At 42.4% G+C, this 18,768-nt stretch overlaps 1 protein-coding gene across 1 annotated transcript in view; it reads left to right on the top strand.

Moving 5' to 3' along the window:
* The window catches only part of ncf4 (neutrophil cytosolic factor 4), a 39,098-nt gene extending 21,941 nt beyond the window's left edge, over positions 1-17,157 (top strand). The window contains exons 7-10 of the mRNA XM_037763713.1: positions 8,400-8,498; positions 12,245-12,396; positions 12,865-12,930; positions 16,788-17,157. Of these exons, the coding sequence (XP_037619641.1) occupies positions 8,400-8,498; positions 12,245-12,396; positions 12,865-12,930; positions 16,788-16,995 (525 nt within the window). The 3' untranslated portion in view covers positions 16,996-17,157. The remainder of the gene's footprint in view (positions 1-8,399; positions 8,499-12,244; positions 12,397-12,864; positions 12,931-16,787) is intronic.
* The last annotated feature ends 1,611 nt before the right edge of the window (positions 17,158-18,768 follow it).

The following is an 18,768-nucleotide window of genomic DNA, read 5'->3' as shown; positions in this document are numbered from 1 at the left end:
TAGCGTTTTACGCTACGACACTTCATTCCACTCCACTTAGTATTAGCTCAGGCTTAGCCCCAAACAGCACGATGAGTAATTGTTGTTGGCTGTGGCACTGTGAGCTTCAAACAAGGTCAATGAGACAGGCTGCTCGTGGTTAGCAGGATTTTAACGATGCACGCGCTGCAGGGCTGCTTTGTCTGATGTGACTGAGACAGTCAGAGAAGCAGGGATAGATAAAGAGGTAGATAGTGTTAGAGAGGCACAAAGATGGAGTGAAAATTTTTTAAATACAACTAGAAAATTGAAAATCAAGCAGGTCCCTAATCGACCGAGTCTCAGCTTTTCTCCTGCAGAGAGCCATTAGAGCCCAAATTAGATCCTATTACAGATAAAGACCTACCCGAGCAGAAAAAAGCTGATATGCAGGTACGCTAAGTATTTAAGAAGAAATATGACCATAAAACTCAGCTGTTCTACTTATAGGATGAAGTGAAATCGTGCAGCAGAAGGTTCATCGGTGTGATGTGGATGATTAAATAACTCACTAGAGATTTAGCAGGTTTGATACCAGAGTGTAGAAGAAGAATCAAGACCAGCTGCTGTGTCATCACAGCATTGCTTTTTACCAGTATACCTCAGTGGATATACATGTAGTTTAACCCTTTAAAACTCTGACGGCCCGCCGGCGTGCCCAGCCGCTATCAGGAATCCATTGGTACCAACCATGTCAGAACGCCTTTTCATTGTAGTAAGACCATTTTTTGAAACTTGACCTCAGTGTATAAAATGACCTGTGGTGACCTCTAGGATAATCACAGCCTCATGAAACTTTACAGCCACAAACTAGAGACCTAGAGCATTCAGAGGATGGATGGCTTTCCTAGCTAAATTGACAATAAGGGGGTTTCTGAGCAGTTTACACAACAGAAGTGCTCGCCATCCAATCGCCGAAAAATGCAATTCTTGCAGAAATCTCCAAATGTCAAAAAGTATTTGATCCCAAATCACAATATGACTTTTTCTATGGTGTTCTTCAAGGTCTTGGAGTCTTATTGTGGTATTTTGGAGGGATAATTCATAATTTTTATCAATTCTCGAGTGGTAAAACATAGTTAAATTTAGCACCAAATCTGTGTGACAAATTATATCAACCCAAAAATTGTTGCAACAATTTATAAGACATAATAGAGCATGGGGATGACCATCATATACTTCTATCATAATGTTGTAAACCCTTATACACTTCCACAATTTATTTTAATTAATTAATTAATTAATTATTTTCTATTTCTTATTAATGACTAGTACAACTTGACACACAGTGCTTAGCAGTATCTCAAATTAATCTCCAGGTTCCCAGCTTTCAGATGATGTACACCACTTCTATGTGACGTCTACTGTTGACTGTTTATTTCCCCTTGAACATCCCCTGTCCCTCTACCTCACTAAAAAAAGAGGGCGGAATGGTAAGGGGTTAAACAGTGAATATAAAGGTTAACATGTCAGCAGGTTAAGTGAGTCTTTGCGTTTGGTCACAGTGATGAATTACACAATGACACAACTCTGCAGCTCTACTGAGCTTTTTTAACCTGTTGTAGGTCACTGCTTTACTCTCACAGCGTGTTAACTGTTCGGTGTACTCTCACCTCTTACATCAGTCTTTGTGTCCAGCAGCAGCAGGAAGCTGTCTTCAGCAGAATAGCTCTGATAAACCCAGTGCACCCTGCCTGCCTGCCTGCCTGCCTGCCTGCCTCGACACAGCAGGCAGACAAAGATAGCGACTAGCTGGGGAACATGGCGGATCGTTTAGCAGCTATTGTGAGGAGCCAAAGAGCCAAAAGGAGAGTAAATGTTAGACTTACAGTCATCAGGTCCCCAGAAATCTGATTTCAAATAAATGATAATCTTGCTTAATGTTTGCTGACTGTCTACGGACTGATACGGAGTAGATAATGTGTCTGATAAGGTTTTAGTCACAGGCGCAATGTGCGTTGGTTCAGGGGGCTCACTGAACCTCCTAGAAATGCATCTATATTTTTTATAATACTAAACTATAACCAATAATTTATAGTACTGATGAATGATATTGGCCTGGTTGTGTCTTCATATTGACAGAATAAGAAACCAACAAGATAAGAAGATAGATTTGTGGTATTTTTATTTATTTAAAGCCTAATAACATCAGACGCTCTCTGTCCACACATGGTTAAATATTCTGTTACACAAACCACGTACCTATCAGCTGTGCACTCCAGATCACACTAGAGACTTAACCACTTAAGAGATGGGTGAGTAGTACTTGCTATCTTCAGAAGTTTGTGTTTTTTTTAAACAGAAAACGCAGGTTTTATACTGTGATATTTACTGAAAATGACTGAAAATACAATGCAGCCAACAGTAGCTCATGTAAACTTTCAGGCAATCTCCCTCCAGCTTGCTGTCACCTTATTTAGGTTTCTGTAGTGAAATGAGGAGGTATCGTATCCGATACCTCCTCATTTCAACTTAACCAATCAGCCGTTCATCATCCGTTGGAATAAGGAATATATAGAAAGAGTATGTCTGACATGTGTTTAGCTCAAAAGACTGCGTGTTGCATTTTGTTTGGAGGGTGTAATAATGTCGGCTACACACATCCCAATACGCTAGACCTCTCTGCGTTGTACACATCATTCCTTCTAGATTTCTTTTGTGAACCCCGGACCTTAAAGTTCAAACCGATCCTATGGTGTTAGGGCTTTGTGTCCGTCTGCGTTTTTCTTCTGCTCTCACGTTTTGAAATCAAATGCGTAGACATTAAATATTTTTGCAGAAAATTTCCAAATGCATACTGTAGCTTCTCTGTGCGACAGTTGAAAAGCAGAAGTTACACACACATATACACGCACACAACCTCTGCAACCTGTGCCCATTCTTGCATGTATTAACATGCACATCCTCCTATGACCCTTCACCGCAGGCCTTCTAGGAAGTGGGCCATGTTCTTAAAAATAATACACTTTCATTAAATGTCAGGGAGACGGAAAAAAAAAGTTCAATTCTCATCTCCACCTCCCTATTGCCAGACTAACGAGCTGAGGTTTTAACAAGCTCATTAAGGCGGGGTCGGCGCGAGTCTAATTGTAGCAGATGATTGCTCCTGGGGGGACTGGCTGAACCCAGGGGCGATGTGGCTTCATTAGGAGGCCGGCCTTTACTGGGCGACGTGAGGTACACCAACACAAAGTACCTGCTCTGATAAACTGCATACTGTATCTATAATGAGAGGAGACAGAACAATCTAATGCTTTGCTTTGCATGGCTGGTCAAATTACAAAAATGCCGTTGAGGAAGCCGTTATATTCCACACATTATCGAAGACAGATTAGTAAGGACACAAGCAGTGGCTTCAATGCATTCTGGTCTATTGATACTACTGCGGGTAGAGGAACGGGTGTCTCTGCCTCTTCTATGATTGATTATATCTAGGTCTGTCCTTCTTGGATGCTAAAAACTAGTATTTGACTGAAAACACTGATGAACAATTGCTTCTTTTTATGCAGCTGTTTAAATGGCGTACTACTGTATCGCCCTCAGCAGTGATACTTCACTCATCAGGTCAACTGCTTAAAGGGACTGTATGTAAATTTTTACACATATAAATCGTTTTTTATTGCCAGTGTGTGAACAGGTTGTAACTTAACCTAAAAAATAAGACCTTCCGCGACATTCTGGGTTTCCTCTGTCAGCCTGTAGACTGCCTTAAAGTGATGAACCCGGGCCGCTTATACCGGGAAAATCCAACGAATGTGACGCTTGCAAGTGCCTTTATTCTCATGCTCCGCTTACAGGGCTAACAGTGTGCAACCATAGCTAATGTTTGGTTAGAAATGGAGTCCATAAACGCCAATAAACGACAAGCCCCTACCACAACTCAGACCTTCACTTGGTAAGCCAATATTACTGCCAAGCATGTGGAATATACAGTGATATTGTGGTTTTAGCTGGCTAATGTTGCCAACGTTAATCAACATGATGCCTGTCAATCACGTTGTGTGTCGCCTCACTGTTTTGACCGAAGCTCGTTCGCGCCTACGTAGTCCGAGCACAATCGCGAGCAACAGGACGCTGACTGTCGTTGACTTAACGGCCACAGGTGTCAGGCGTTGGCTAAACTGTTAGTAGAGACACAGAGGAAGACAGAGAGGGAAAAAAAGAACAAATTATATGAAAGAAACAGATTGAAATAGAGACAAAGAGAAAAGGACACATGGAAGTAAAGAGGTGGGACGGTGACAGTGAGGAGAGATGAACGGAGGTGTAGAGAGAGAGAGAGAGGGGGAATTGCTTTGTCACATCATATTTGGTGTTTGTGTTGGAGAGAGTAGCTCATCGCCTCCAACACATTTTCACATCATCTATAAATTAGTGCCAGCGGCAGGTCAACGCTATAATAAAGCAGCGTCTGGAATAATGCATCAAAAAATAGCAGCCCCACATTCAAAGAGTGTGTGTGTGTGTGTGTGTGTGTGTGTGTGTGTGTGTGTGTGTGTCCTCAGGGGTCAAGATAATCTCAATGGATTGTTAATCCAGCCAGCTCCCTCTCTCCCCAGCTTCATTAATCTGCCACCAGTCTCATTTTCTGTGGACACACACACACTTGAATATGCACTTTAAAGGTGTTATCTTTTAGATTTTCAACACGTCAAACCCAATGTTTGATGCTATCTGTGTCAGCAGAACAGAACAGCCATTTCTTTAGTCAGTGTCTTGATATAGTAGTTTAAAATGTTAATGGATGAGTCTGTAGGATTCAAATTGCGTAACCTCGCATGCAGGTAGTGGATGTGATGCGAACAGTAGGCAACCTTCGGGTTTGAGAAGGGAAGCCAATGCTGAAGTGCCTCAAACCTGCATTCTTTCTAACAGCCAGCAGGGGGCGACTCCTCTGGTTGTATAGAAGTCTATAAGAAAATGATCCTACTTCTCACTTGATTTATTACCTCAGTAAACATTGTAAACATGAGTTTATGGTCTCAATCTCTAGTTTCAAGTCTTCTTCAATACAGCATGATGTTCATTTAGTAAATTATAGTCCCATTTAGTGTCAAATAGACTAAATTTGAGTTTCAGAGACTTTGTTTCCTGCATTCTGGTGACTTTAAAAGAATGAAAAATATCAAAATAAGTAAACTGCAACAGCATTTTTTTGTTAAACTTTTGATTTTACTTTTAACTCCCAGGAAAGAAAACTGAATAATTCACCCCTCTGGTTGTGAACTTGGCGTGTGAATCTCTGGCATAGATTTCTTTCTCTTAGTTCTCTCCATTTCTCTCTCCTCCTCTCACTCACTGAAGGTCATTTCAGACACAACGTGCCAATGCCACCACTGCGCTCTGAAATCTATTATTTCCAAATGGCTCGCGCTGCACCACGACGGCTTTTCGCTGAATCGAGCAAAGCCCAACTTTGGGTGATGCACGCTGTGGCGAGCGCAGCTTAAACATGAGCTCAAACTGCTCTGTGTCGCCAGGAAACAACAGTTGGTGTAGCTCTATAGTCGTCCGGGTGGAAACAGTAGGGATAAGACACACTGCTCAAGTCCAAAAACAGGCTAAGATAACGAAAAGGAAAAAAGAAATTGAAAATTTGCCCTAAATCAGGAGAAATACAGGAGAATTGTGACCCTGGAAAGAAACCAGAATAAGCCTTGGCACAAGAAAGCATTCACTCTCTCTCTCTCTCTCGCTCTCTCACTCACTCACTCACTCACTCACTCTCTCACTCACTCACTCACTCACTCACTCACTCACTCACTCGCTGTCCTGTGAGGATTATCACACAACCACAAGAGAACAGCAGTGATCTATCAGCCCTCTGCAGCCCTGCACCTCTGTTTAACTTTCACTTTTCTTATCTCCTCCTCCTCCTCCTCTTCCTCCTCCTCTTCTTCACCTCCCTCCCACTGCTTTAACCGCTCCTCGTTCTTTTTTTGGACTCGCTGTTCCTCTCCTGATTCTCCAGCTCTCTTCCACTCTCCTACTGTGGTTGTAATTCTCTCCCCAATTTCCTCGTCCAATATAATTGCGCTCCTTTCTTTCTTTCTTTGTCCCTCTTTCTTTTTCTGCATGCTTCAGTTGATATTGATAACACACAGCTGCTTACTGCAAGAGTGTGCACAGTACGAGTGCTATTACAGTGTACAGATTATTGTAGCTTTTGTGTGCATGGTTGTGCATTTGCGAAAACCTTGTGAGTGTAATAGGCTACTTCATCATCTGTCTGTTCGAGGAGTCTCTTTGCAAAAGGACAGGAGCAGGTTTAAAGCATCGGTAATGACTCTACTGAGCTCTACTTTAAATGTAAATTCAACTCAGCCGGCTTTTATTCCGGACGCACTGATGCTAACCGGGATGGTCGAGCATCCAGCCCCCCCAATCACACACACACATTCTTGCATTGCAGCGTGGCATCTCCTCAGGCTGTGCCACTTTTGCAAACTCCTCGTGCATGCTTTTTACTTCATCTCCCACAGACACGACTCTCTTTGACACGCAGCTGCACGAAGTTATTACTAGCAAGTCCAGTATAGTTTGTATGGACACACAGAGAGGTGCTGCGTACATGAACGTGGTGCTGAAATGATTATTAATCAAGCGAAAAAGCTTAACTGGTTACGGCCAAAGAACGTACAGTATGTTGCTAAGAAAGTCTATAGTTCGTTCCATTGCAACATCAGCGCCCAGCAGCAAAGCTACGCTACCGCCATTTTGGACTGAAAGCGACTACCGGACGCCAGTAAAACGTCCGCCTACAAAGTAACGTACAGAAGTAAAATTAAGTAGATTTTAATGTCTCTACTGAAATGTCCTGTGTTGAACAATGCAAATATTATTAATATGCATACTGTTATAACTATATACATACTTACTTATTTATTAAACTTTTTGCCCGTCTGCTTCCCAGAGGAGCATAAAGGGAGCGATTAGAAAAATCCAGCACACAGATTTTGAGAGCAATCTCAAACTTTTTCATGTCAAGGATACAGAATGGAGTCCAGTAGACCACAGACCATGGATGTATAAGAGGTTGTGTCCTGTTCTTTTTCCCTGCGTGTCAGTAAATAGCCTACAACTCCATTAAACTCTGTTTATGTCATGCTACTAGCACTACTAGCTACCGGCCGATAGCCGGTTGCTTGGGAGAAGAGACGTTAATACATCCACCACGGTACAGGCTTACAGCATACAGCCCATGGGTGTATTATAAGATAATAAAAGTGATGAACTGCGGCTAATATATCCATTATTAAAGGCGCAGACAGCTAGCAGGAAGTTGGCAGAACCGGATATGTCTTCTGAGCGTGCAGGACGGTGCAGTCCCGTGGGTCTGATGCACGTTCATTATGCCGAGGAAAATAACTCTGGATTCAGCTGTTAGTTCATTTTAAAACTTTTAGGACATAATGATTTAAATGATGGCTATTTAAGTGTTCGTACTGGGATTGTGTTCGTACGTTGATTTACCTAAAAAGAAATGTATCCTCTGATTTACAGACGTCTCTTTATACATCCATGGACACAGATTCATTGGCGTTTTCAGTCCAAAATGGCGGCAGCGCTACAGCAGCGCCATCTAGCTGAAAAAAAAAGCACCAAAGTTTCGTCTGTTTGCTTCGACACTCTTTGTAACAGCTTCTCAAATATGAGGATTTGCTGCTTCTTTCTGTTTTATATCAATATCAATTTAACATCTTTAGACTGTTGGTCAAGTAAAACAAGACACTTGAAGACGTCACACCGGGCTAATGTGATTTCAACATTTCATAAAATAATCTACATTAGTTGTAGTCCTAATGTGCATTTTAAAACACAATATTACTACTTATTGCTTACAAATATCTGCTCCACACAAACTCACAGACAGAACAGCAGCAGCACACGAAGTGATCCTCCTCTAACATCTCTTCTTCCTCATCGTCTTGCCTCCTTTCACTCTCACTCACGCACATCTCACAGGTTCACTCCTTTTCGTGTGAATTCACTCTTCCTCGCAAAACTTCTTGAAGTGGATGAATTCATCCTCGTCTTCTCTCGCATCCCTTCACTCAATAACTCACACATGCAAACACACGGGTCTTCTCACGCTCCAAACTTCACTGCCTTTTTTGCATCGATTCTCTTATTTGCACACAAATCTCAACTTTGTCAAACTGGAACAAATATCTCTTCTCTTTCTTCTCTCTATCCGTCTCTTTCTCTACTTGAACACTCACACAACATTCTCCATCAGAAAAAAAGTGTGTTTTACCTGTCCGCTCTCTCTTCTCTCTTTGTGTTGAATGTGTCCGTCTCTCTCTCCTCTCTCGTTCCTCTCCCCTCGCACTGACTCGTGTGTGTGTGTGTGTGTGGTTTCTTTTGTGTGTGTTTCCCAGGCGATATTTGACTTTCGCGGCAACGGCAAGGCGGAGCTGAACCTGAAGAAGGGAGAGGTGATCTTCCTGCTGCAACGAGTCAACACAGACTGGCTGGAGGTAAGAAGAGGAGAGAAGAAGAGAGAGAGAGTGGGAGAGGGAGGGAGGGGGGGGAGAGAGAAAAGTAGAGAAGGAGAGAGGGAGGGAAAGAGTGGGAGAGTGGAAGGCAGGCTGGGAAAGATGGATGAGAGGGATGGGAAAGATATAGAAGAGGTGGAGGGGGAGAGGAGACGTGAGCAAAGAAGAGAGAAAAAATAGAAAGAGAGAAGGAGGCATCCTGATTGGGACGGTGGAGGAGAGGAAAGAGATGGAGGACGAGACGAGGTAATGGCAAGAGATGGAGAAAATTAAAGAGGGAAAGGGAGAGAAAGATGAAAAGTGAGAAGATAAAATAATAGTCTAAATGATAGGGTTGGGACGATTCACCGATCTCCTGATTCAATACTATCAAGATACTTCGGTGCCGATTCAGAAATGATTGTGCCAGTGTGGAAGAACTGGACTGGTCTGCACAGAGACCTGACCTCCACCCAGTCCAACACCTCTGGGATGAACTGGAACATCACTTGTGAGCCAGTCCTGATCATTCAACATCAGCGTCCGAACCTCACTGATGCTGTTATGGCTTAATGGGATAGTTCAGGTGTTTCTTAGTGGGGTTATACGAGGTATTTCTCCATAGTCAGTGTATATTACCTACAGTAGATGGAGTTTGGAGAAACAGACCAGCACGGCAGCGGACGGGGGGCAGCAGTTATAAACACATTTAGACACCTAAAAAAATCAATATCAGTTTAAGTGTACACTATATTTAGAATATTTTCACCACTTAACCTTGCTGTCAGACAGCCCTTTACGACGGGAAGCCGTTATCTATGCTCTCTTCAAAGCCACCAGACTACATTCACAAAAACAGTAATTTTACTTCTCAGAACACAGGAGTTACTGGTCTACCTCTGCATCGATCGGTTAATATGTGTGCGTTATTGTGTGACTTTGGTGTTTTAAAGGGTTGGTTTGGATTCACCAAAGTCACACAATAACACAAACAAACTAACCGATCGAGGCAGCGGTCGATGAGCAACTCCTGTGTTCTGAGAGGTAAAATTACTGTTTTTGTGAATGTAGTCTGGTGGCTCCGAAGAGAGCATAGATAACGGCTTGAGATCCCCGTCAGAAAGGGGCTGTGTGACGGCGAGGTAAAGGGGTGAAAATATTCTAAATATAACGCACACTTAAACTGATATACGTGAGGGATAATGTACAGCGAGCCGGTCATTCGCGTTGGGGTCCGCATCGCCCTGTCAGGGTTTATTTCACAACAATGAGCCGCTAGCTGTTCATCATCCCGCTTATTACACGGCTACTTACTTAAGAAATCAAGAATTTGACACAAAAACGGTGCGCCGGAGTCCGACATCAGAACTGCACCCATAGCAACGGTCTGTTATACATAGCAACGGCCTGCTATAAAGAAATAACAGACCGTAGAATGCCGTGATTGACGAATCAGAATCAAGTATTCAGCAAAGCTGTGTAATAAATATGTATATATATATTTTTAGGTGTCTAAAATCTGTCACGCTGCTGTTCCCGTCCACAGCACTGTATTGCTTTGCTCCTGTGCTGGTACTCCTGTTTCTCCACGGGCATGCCGACCGCCATCTACTGCAGGAAATACACTGACTATGGAGAAGTACCTCATACAGCTCCACTGAGAAACAACAAACTGGTAAAAAGCCTTCCCAGAAGAGTGGAGGTTGTCATAGCAGCAGATGAATGCTGATGGTTTTGGGTTGACATATTCAAAAGTCTCATATGGACGTGATGTTGTAGTATCCACATACTTTATTTGGGTGTCCACATATTTTTGGCCGTGGAGTATATATTTCCATTTTGCTTTATTTAGTATGTTGTAAGGAAATGAAAAAATCAGTTCCTTCACAAGTTGCAGCAGTCAAAAAGCTAATTACAGAATATAATAAAACTTGAAAATGGTGTCATCCCCACATGGCAGCAGCTGAGCACGGCGACCACAAAGTACCTCCACAGATGTGACTGCAGGTGACCTGCTCCAGTTTCTTTTAGAGGAACAATTACTTAATGAACAAAATGTCCTGATTACACACTCTCCACAGGTGTCACGTGTAAGTCGCCGCCGTCCAAAAACGGGATGTGGGACATTTTAATTAGCTGCTCAACATAAAAATGCAACACTGGTGCTGGCAAATATAGTTAAAGAAAGGTCAGGAAACGTGTTTGATAAAAATGTGCAAGGTGTTGAGAGAGAGTGTGAGAGAGAAGGAGGGAGTGGGTGATAGAGGGAGGGAGGAGGTGGAAGCTGATAGTGGAGAGAGAGAGAGAATCAACATGGAGGAGGAGGATGCACTTATCTTGCCTCTGGCTTTCTAGAGAAATCTACACATCATAATCTATTAATCCTTATACAACAGTGCAGTAACACCATCTCCTTGTTCTTGTTTCTTTGCGTCCATGCTCGTAACAAGCGTTTTGTTTTGTTTTTTGCTTACAACTTGTGAAAAGTTGACTGAGTGCCTTTAATTTAGTCAGCGGACAGAGCGGCTGTGGGTGGAAAACGTGACACATCCAACTGGCAGACTGGTACATCAAGGTGATTGTTTCAAACACACTAGTGGAGAGAAACCTCAACAGTTTCAGGGTTTCCAGAGAAAATGAGAAATACTTACTAGTTCCTGAGCAGCTTTTTGTGAAGCTGCAGGGGCGGCGGAAGAGGGTGGCCAGGGGGGGCACAGGCAACAAAAAAAAAAAAAAAAAAGATTTAAAGGTACAAATCTAAATTCAGTCCTTATTGAAACCTAACTGATAAATTAAAGATTGGAAATTCTTGTTAATTTAAGCTACTAGTTTTGATTTAGGCGGTCCCTGTGGACAAAAGCGGTAGTGTTACAGAGTACCAGAGTCCCTTTAGAAAACCTCTCATTTTATTGCAGCAGGGTCTGACGGTCTGCCCCGCGCAGTACCTCAGGCAAAGCTCTGCTCCTGGCCGGAAGAGGAGCCGCTGCTGCTGCTGGGCGCGGAGCTCTCCACATCCCGTCAGAGCTACGACTGCCCAGCAAAGCTGCAGCGAAGCCGGATCTGGGTCTGTCCGTGGCAGTCAGGTCACTGCCGGAGGCCCAGCTGGAGTCTAAGCTGGAGTCTGAGCTGATGGAGATTCTGGTGAACCTACATGATGTTGTCTGATTTCACACGGAATCCGTTAACCCCCTGAGACCCGCGACCCTTCAGGTTCCCAGCTTTCAGATGATGTACACCACTTCTATGTGACATCTACTGCTGACCTGCTATCTCCCCCCTAAGACTCCATGCACCCCCCTAAAAAAGACTAAAACGGGTCTATTGTGGGTCTCAGATGGTTAATAATAACTATATAGAAATAGCCAATCTTCTGTTTGATGTAGGTCATAGAGAGGCATCAGGATTAAACTGACTCTGTTTCATAACCAAGTTCCTCACTGTATCTTAAAGTCCCAAATTAAATTATTTGTTGTACTGTTGCATGATCACATGGATCCTTTTTTTGTTGCCTGGTGCTGCTGCGTGTTTATGCAGAGACACGCTCAGACACCAGGGGTGTAGTAACATCAGCAGAATATTATTAACAAGCTAATTATTCCAGAAAGCTTCTCTCTAGATGCACGTCGCTGTTGCTTTATTGTGTTTCTGTCCTTTAAATCATCAACACATCTCATCAGTCCATCCTCTGGGTCTCTCCACTCATTCACTACTTCTCAACCCTCTCCTCTGTCCTTCCGTCTTCTCCTCAGGGAACGGTGAACAATCAGACAGGTATTTTCCCACAATCCTTTGTGAAGATCATTAAGCCCCTCCCAGAGAGCGACTCAGAAGGCGATGGTGGCGTCCTCACCTACAGCTGTCTGCGCTGCTTCCTGCTCACCCCCTCTGGAGTCCAAACCAGGTCTGTTTAGGAGCGTGTGTGTGTGAGAGCAATTATTAATTTCATATTGACGAGTTAACGGGATTTCTATTGTTAGATTAGATATTTGTAAAATAAAGAAACCATTTGTTTTGATGAGGTGAAAAAGTGTTTTGAGTGTCAGCTTCAGATAATCCAGAGTTCTAAAACGTATCATGGTAATCAAGGCGGTTGTGGCTCAGGGGGTAGAGCGGGTCATCCTTTAATCACAAAGTTGTCAGTTCGATTCCCGACCCCTACTGTCTGCATGTTGAAATGTCCCTGAGTGAGACTCTGAACCCCAAGTTGCTCTCCGGGTGCTTCACAGCAGCCCACTGCTCCTAAAATGGTTAAATGCAGAGGTCACATTTCATATATGTAATGATAAAGATAACGTTTTTTTAAGTTTAATTACACCTTAAGGAGTGAATGTTTCAGGCCGGTCTTAAAATGTGTGTTCCTTCTTTACAGAGATGTGTGTGTTCAAGAGGACATCACTATCCAGCCGACCTACAAGGACCTGCTGTCTCGTATGAGGTGGGTGTGTACCGAACTGGAGAAACAAAACATTTAAAAGTGTTTGTTTTATGTCGTGTTTTTATTTCATTTACACCCATGTGTTTGAGAGAAATGTGAGGATCAATGTTGTGGGTGTGAAGAGCCGACTGTTGTTCACCCGTGGAGGGGAAATTATTGTGTGCAACCTCACACCTTTGAGTGAATTACAACACCTTCCAAACGATGTGATAATGGAACATAAAACTATTTGATGAACTCTTGACGTGGAGGCAGTGTAGCGTGCGACTATTCCACATTACTCTCCTACTAGAATTACATCAATGACAAACTAGTTTGAGCTTTGTAAAACATTTGTGAAGTGCTCAACATGTTTTATACAAGCCATTTTAATAAATGAGACTTTAACCCCCTGAGACCTACAATAGACACGTTTTTAGGGGGGTACAGGTGGTCTTTAGGGGGAGATAGCAGGTCAACAGTAGCTGTCACATAGAAGTGGTGTTCATCAGCTCAACACTGTGTGTCCAGTTGTTCTAGTCATGAATCAGAAACTAACATGAATTAAATAATTAATTAAGATAAATTGTAAAAGTGTATAAGAGCTTAGAACATTATGATATGAGTATATGATGATCATCTTCATGCTCTATTATGTCTCATAAGTTTTTTGCAGCCATTTTTGGGTTGATACCATTTGTTACACAGATTTGGAGCTAAATTTAACATTTTTTACCACTCGAGAATTGATAAAAATGATCAATAATTCCTCCAAAATACCACATTAAGACACCAAGACCTTGAGGAACACCATAGAAAAAGAGATTTTTTCAAGAATGGCATTTTTAAGCATTTGGATGGCGAGCACTTCTGTTGTGTAAACTGCTCAGAAACCCCTTATTGTCAATCTAGCTAGGAAAGCCATCCATCCTCTGAATGCTCGAGGTCTCTAGTTTGTGGCTGTAAAGTTTCACGAGGCTCTGATTATCTTTAGCCACAATACTCAGCATATCTGTGTCTTCACTCTAGCTCTAAAACTGAACCTGCTGCAGCCTCAGAAAGACAGTAAAGACGGTGATTTAAATCACACATTAAAGTGTTTTGTTCGTAAAGCAGATTTCCATGTGGAGTGTTTCTCCTGGGGATTCACTGATGAACGTGATTGTTGACCTCTGTGACCACTCTTTCAGCTCCCTCGCCATCAGAACAAACGAGGATAAAAGTCCATTAATTCAGCGGCCTGCCCTGAGGGGCGGCGTATTAAACTGTTCTGCACAGCAAACCTGCAAATTGCCCGTTGCCCATCATCACCGCTCGTCAAATTAGTTCCTGCGAGACCTCCGACTGCCCCCCCCACCCTCCCACAGCGCCGCCATCACCGGATGCATATGCTCATTCCACCATCATATCTGTCTTTTTCTCTTCCAGCCTCCCTCTCCCTCCATCTCTCATTATCTGGTAAATTAGATAGGTGAGCGCTACGATGATTAGCCCTCCCCATTCATAATCAGTTCATTTCTTCCGCTTATCTGCTCATTATTGTTTTTTCTGTGTTCGGGCCTATTGAGCCCTGGAGAAGGATGGATGGGACCCTGGTCTCCAGTTTTAATATGGCTCAGCACTGATAAAGGGAGGGAGGGAAGGGGGAGGAGGTATTAGGAGATAGTGGAGAGGAAAAGAGGAGAGAGGATTTCATCGTGTTAAACAAGGAGGAAGAATCAAAGAAATAGTGAGGAAGAGCTGCAGCTGCTGACACTGGCTCTAGCGAGACCTTTTCACGTTTTTACGTTACCTGAAGGCTAAGGGTGGGGAAAAATCAATACAGTATAGTATCGTATGGCAATATTGTATTGATACAAGAGCGTCAAGTATACTGGTATCATATGAAACTAGAAAAACCTAAGGAGTTCATTGGTACCAACTATGTCGTACTAGCTTGTCGGGATGAAAGCTAAATAACGCTCCAAAATTACGTTAAATTTTGGCAAGGAAAAACTGGCATAGCCATTTTCAAAGGTGTCCTGTGACATCTGACCTCAAGATATGTGAATGAAAAGTCTGAGACTAACAGTGAAAACTGTATCTTAGTACATCAAACAAATGTTGTCAAACTGCATAATTTGCATTTGAAAAAAGGTAATAAATCGTAATATATCACTATATCTCTATATCGCAATACTCAGCATATTGCAAAATGTTTAAAATCACAATTAGATTGTATCGTGCCTTAGGTATATCGTATCGTGGGGCCTCCGGTGATTCCCACCCCTCCATGTTAGGCCACACGACACACTTGTGAAACTGCGGTAACGTGAGCTGCAGAGTGTTAAACCGTGGTAACGGCAGCCGCTGTCTGACTTCTGTTGCTCCTAAAGTAGTGTTATTATGGTATGGATGGCTTCTGAGCGAGGACAAAGTCGTTACCGCGGTTTTACACTCAGCGGCTCACGTTACCGCAAGGGAGGAGTGAGCGGAGGGGTACTCAGTTGGTTGCAATCTGCAACCTCATCACTAGATGCCACTAAATCCTACACACTGGACCTTTAAGTTTGCAAGATTATCAACAGTGTGTTTTAACACATTTCAGTAATGTTTCATCTAATACAAGCAGAGAGACACTTCAGCAATGATGCTGTCGGTGATACCCCACTCACCACTGACATTTTATACACGGATCAGCCATAACATTATGACCACTGACAGGGGAAGTGAATAACATTGATTATCTGGTTACCATGGCACCTGGCAGTGGATAGGATATATTACAGGAAGTGAACATTTTGAACATTTGACTTTGTGTTGGAAGCAGAAAAAATGGGCCCGCGTAAGGATGTGAGCGACTTTGAGAAGGGCCAAATAGTGATGGCTAGATGACTGGGTCAGAGCATCTCCAGAACTGCAGCTCTTGTGGGATGTTCCCGGTTTGCAGTGGTCAGGACCTACCAAAAGTGGTCCAAGGAAGGAAAACCGGTGACCGGCGACAGGGTCAGACCCGAGGCTCATTGATGCACGTGGGGAACGAAGGCTGGCCCGTGTTGTCCGATCCAATAGAAGAGCTACTGGAGCTCAAACTGCTGAAAAAGTGAATGCTGGTTCCGATAGAAACACACAGTGCATCGCAGTTTGTTGTGTATGGGGCTGCGTAGCCGCAGACCAGTCAGGGTGCCCATGCTGTCATAATGTTATGGCTGATCGGTGTATAGTGATATATAAGAATAATGTGTAATTATAGATTAAGAATGCACATCCTCTAATGAGAAAATGTTGTTTGTTCTTTCACTGCTGGTGACAGGAAGTGACTTTTACTATCTCCGTCATGCGGTGCCTCCAGGAATCCTGCAGAAAGCCTCATGAACTCTGTCTGTCTGTCTCTCTCTCTTATTAAGTCCTGGGCTCAAACATTTCTGTCTGCGTGAGGTGAACATAGAGACGGTGGTTACTTCATATCTCATTACACATTTCCTTTGGTCCAGCACGTTTTCTTGGTGATAATTCCCACAGCAAAATTTTAATTAAGCTGTAATATATCAACAAAAGCCATGTGGGGGCAGTCAGTTCTTCACTGGAAGAACGGTGCTGGGTTTTCTCATAATGTCTTCATTAAATATCTTTTATTGCTTTTACCATTGAAGTCAACAACCACTTATTATGAAAGAAACCTAGAAGCATTTTCATTCTCTTGGAATAGTCTGAATAAGAACCTCCACACAATAATAATAATAATAAAGTACTAATCCTGATAAAAGTAAGACAAAATAAAGAAAAGGTCTGACTGCTGTGATGTGTTATAGTCAAATTAATAAAAGTAAAAAAGGAGGAACATGTCTGGGCGTTAAAACGTCTGACGTAATCCTCTCCCTGTCCTCGTCTCTCTTCAGGAACGTCTTCAAGGTGGACGACATCGCCGTGAACTACCGCGACCCCGAGGGCGACCTCATCCGTATCCTGGACGACGAGGACATCCAGCTGATGATCAGGGAGAGCAGACGTCAGCAGGGCAAAGTCAAGAGACCTGTCAATCAGTTTACATGGGAACTGCATGTGACCATGGTGTCTGACCTCTCAGTGTACAACGCCGAGGCCTGAGAGAAGATAACTAGTGTTCTTATATCAGATCAATGAAGTAGACCAAGTGAATATTGTTGCTGATATTCATTTACAGCCTCATTCATGTTACAAATGTCACTGTGTTTCAGTTAATGGCCGATACATTTCACTTAATAATAAACTAATTTAATTACATGTTTACATTTTGCATGCTTTAGTTTTTAATACCTGTGCAGCTGCGAGAGCCGCGGCCGGAGGCATTATGATTCAGGGTTGTCTATCTGTACCATTATTATTAGTTATTTTAACCCAAAACACAATGTTTTTCACTAAATTTAACTATTTTGTTTTTTTTGCCTAAACCTAAAGAAGTTGTAGTTTTGTTGCCTAAACCTAAAGAAGTTGTGGTTTTGTTGTTTAAACCTAAAGAAGTTGTAGTTTTGTTGCCTAAACCTAAAGAAGTTGTAGTTTTATTGGCTAAACCTAAAGAAGTTGTGGTTTTGTTGCCTAAACCTAAAGAAGTTGTAGTTTTGTTGCCTAAACCTAAAGAAGCCTTTTTTTATGTTCACAACGTGATGTTTCATTCAGTTTTACATGTTAGAACGTGTTACTTTGAAGTTTCACTTTCACTTTTACAACGTAGTAGGCCCCTAATAACTCATATCTATGGTGCTGATGGTGATTGATAACGCCTATTAAATGGCTTGATCAGTCACTTAGACACAAAAACATGGGAAAATATGGTCGAAATATGCAGAAGTTAGCGTTTAAGTTTTCATATTTGTTTATTTGCATGTATCAAAAGCTGGCTCGGTCCAGCTCACACCCTGCATTCACATTTCCCCCACGTGTCTGCATTTCATTCATACCCTCCAGGAAATTCAGATACGATATTAGCTTTCTGCTAGCAGGACAGTTTTTCCTTATATTTAATGCAAAGTTATTCTCCTCATATTCCTTTTTAACATCCTCACCCAGGCACTGTGAAAGTTATGCATCTTTAAAAGTTGCTTATGGCGCAAGAGGCGACTGATACTTGAGTGTAAACACCTTTTATTCTGTTGAGTATAAGGGTGTGCATTTAGTTTATTTCTTTTGTATGAGAAAGAATTTTTGGTTAAAAAATGACAAATCTAGAAGGTAATGTGATTGTTGATTCTGTGATGGATACGAGTTGACAGCACATTTACATATTTTTATGCTTTTCATACCGATAGGTTTTATTTTGAGACATTTTATTGACAGTTTGAGTAGAAATTCAACTTATTTTAGACCAAAATAACAGTTATTCTGAAACATCTAAACGATAGTACGATAGTGTTGATGTTTGTGGGCTGAAAGCTTCAGAAACAGAAGAAGCAACACACACACACACACACACACTCTGATTTATCTGAGTGTGAATTACAGTACAGGGGGATTAAATGGATAAAGGGGACGCGTCCTTGATAAACCAGTTTGCCTGTAACTTTACGTACACATTACTCTGTTTCCAATTACATCTATTGCCTTTTTCATTTCTAAAGAGCAAGTGAGATCTCCAGTGACATTGAATTTCACCTTGGCAGAGCTGCAGAGAAATAAACAGTATGTGGTGCTTTGTGATGCCACTCAAGAGGCAGCCGTACCTCGTGACCACGATCACTTGTTACTGCACGTGTTGATGCTTCTGCTGCGTGAGGCTTTGTGGTGGTTTCGCTTTGTTTTGTTGTGATAAAAAGAGGGAGGCAACCTGCTGTCATACATTTAGCTGAGTGAGCACGCAAGGCTTCAGGTCCTGTTCAAGGACAACAACACAGGTTTGAGTTCTTG

This window comes from Sebastes umbrosus, chromosome 3 (genome assembly GCF_015220745.1).
Source record: "Sebastes umbrosus isolate fSebUmb1 chromosome 3, fSebUmb1.pri, whole genome shotgun sequence".
Lineage (NCBI taxonomy): Eukaryota > Metazoa > Chordata > Actinopteri > Perciformes > Sebastidae > Sebastes > Sebastes umbrosus.
The sequence above is the reverse complement of the archived record's forward strand: the minus strand, read 5'-3'. Positions and strand labels throughout refer to the sequence as shown.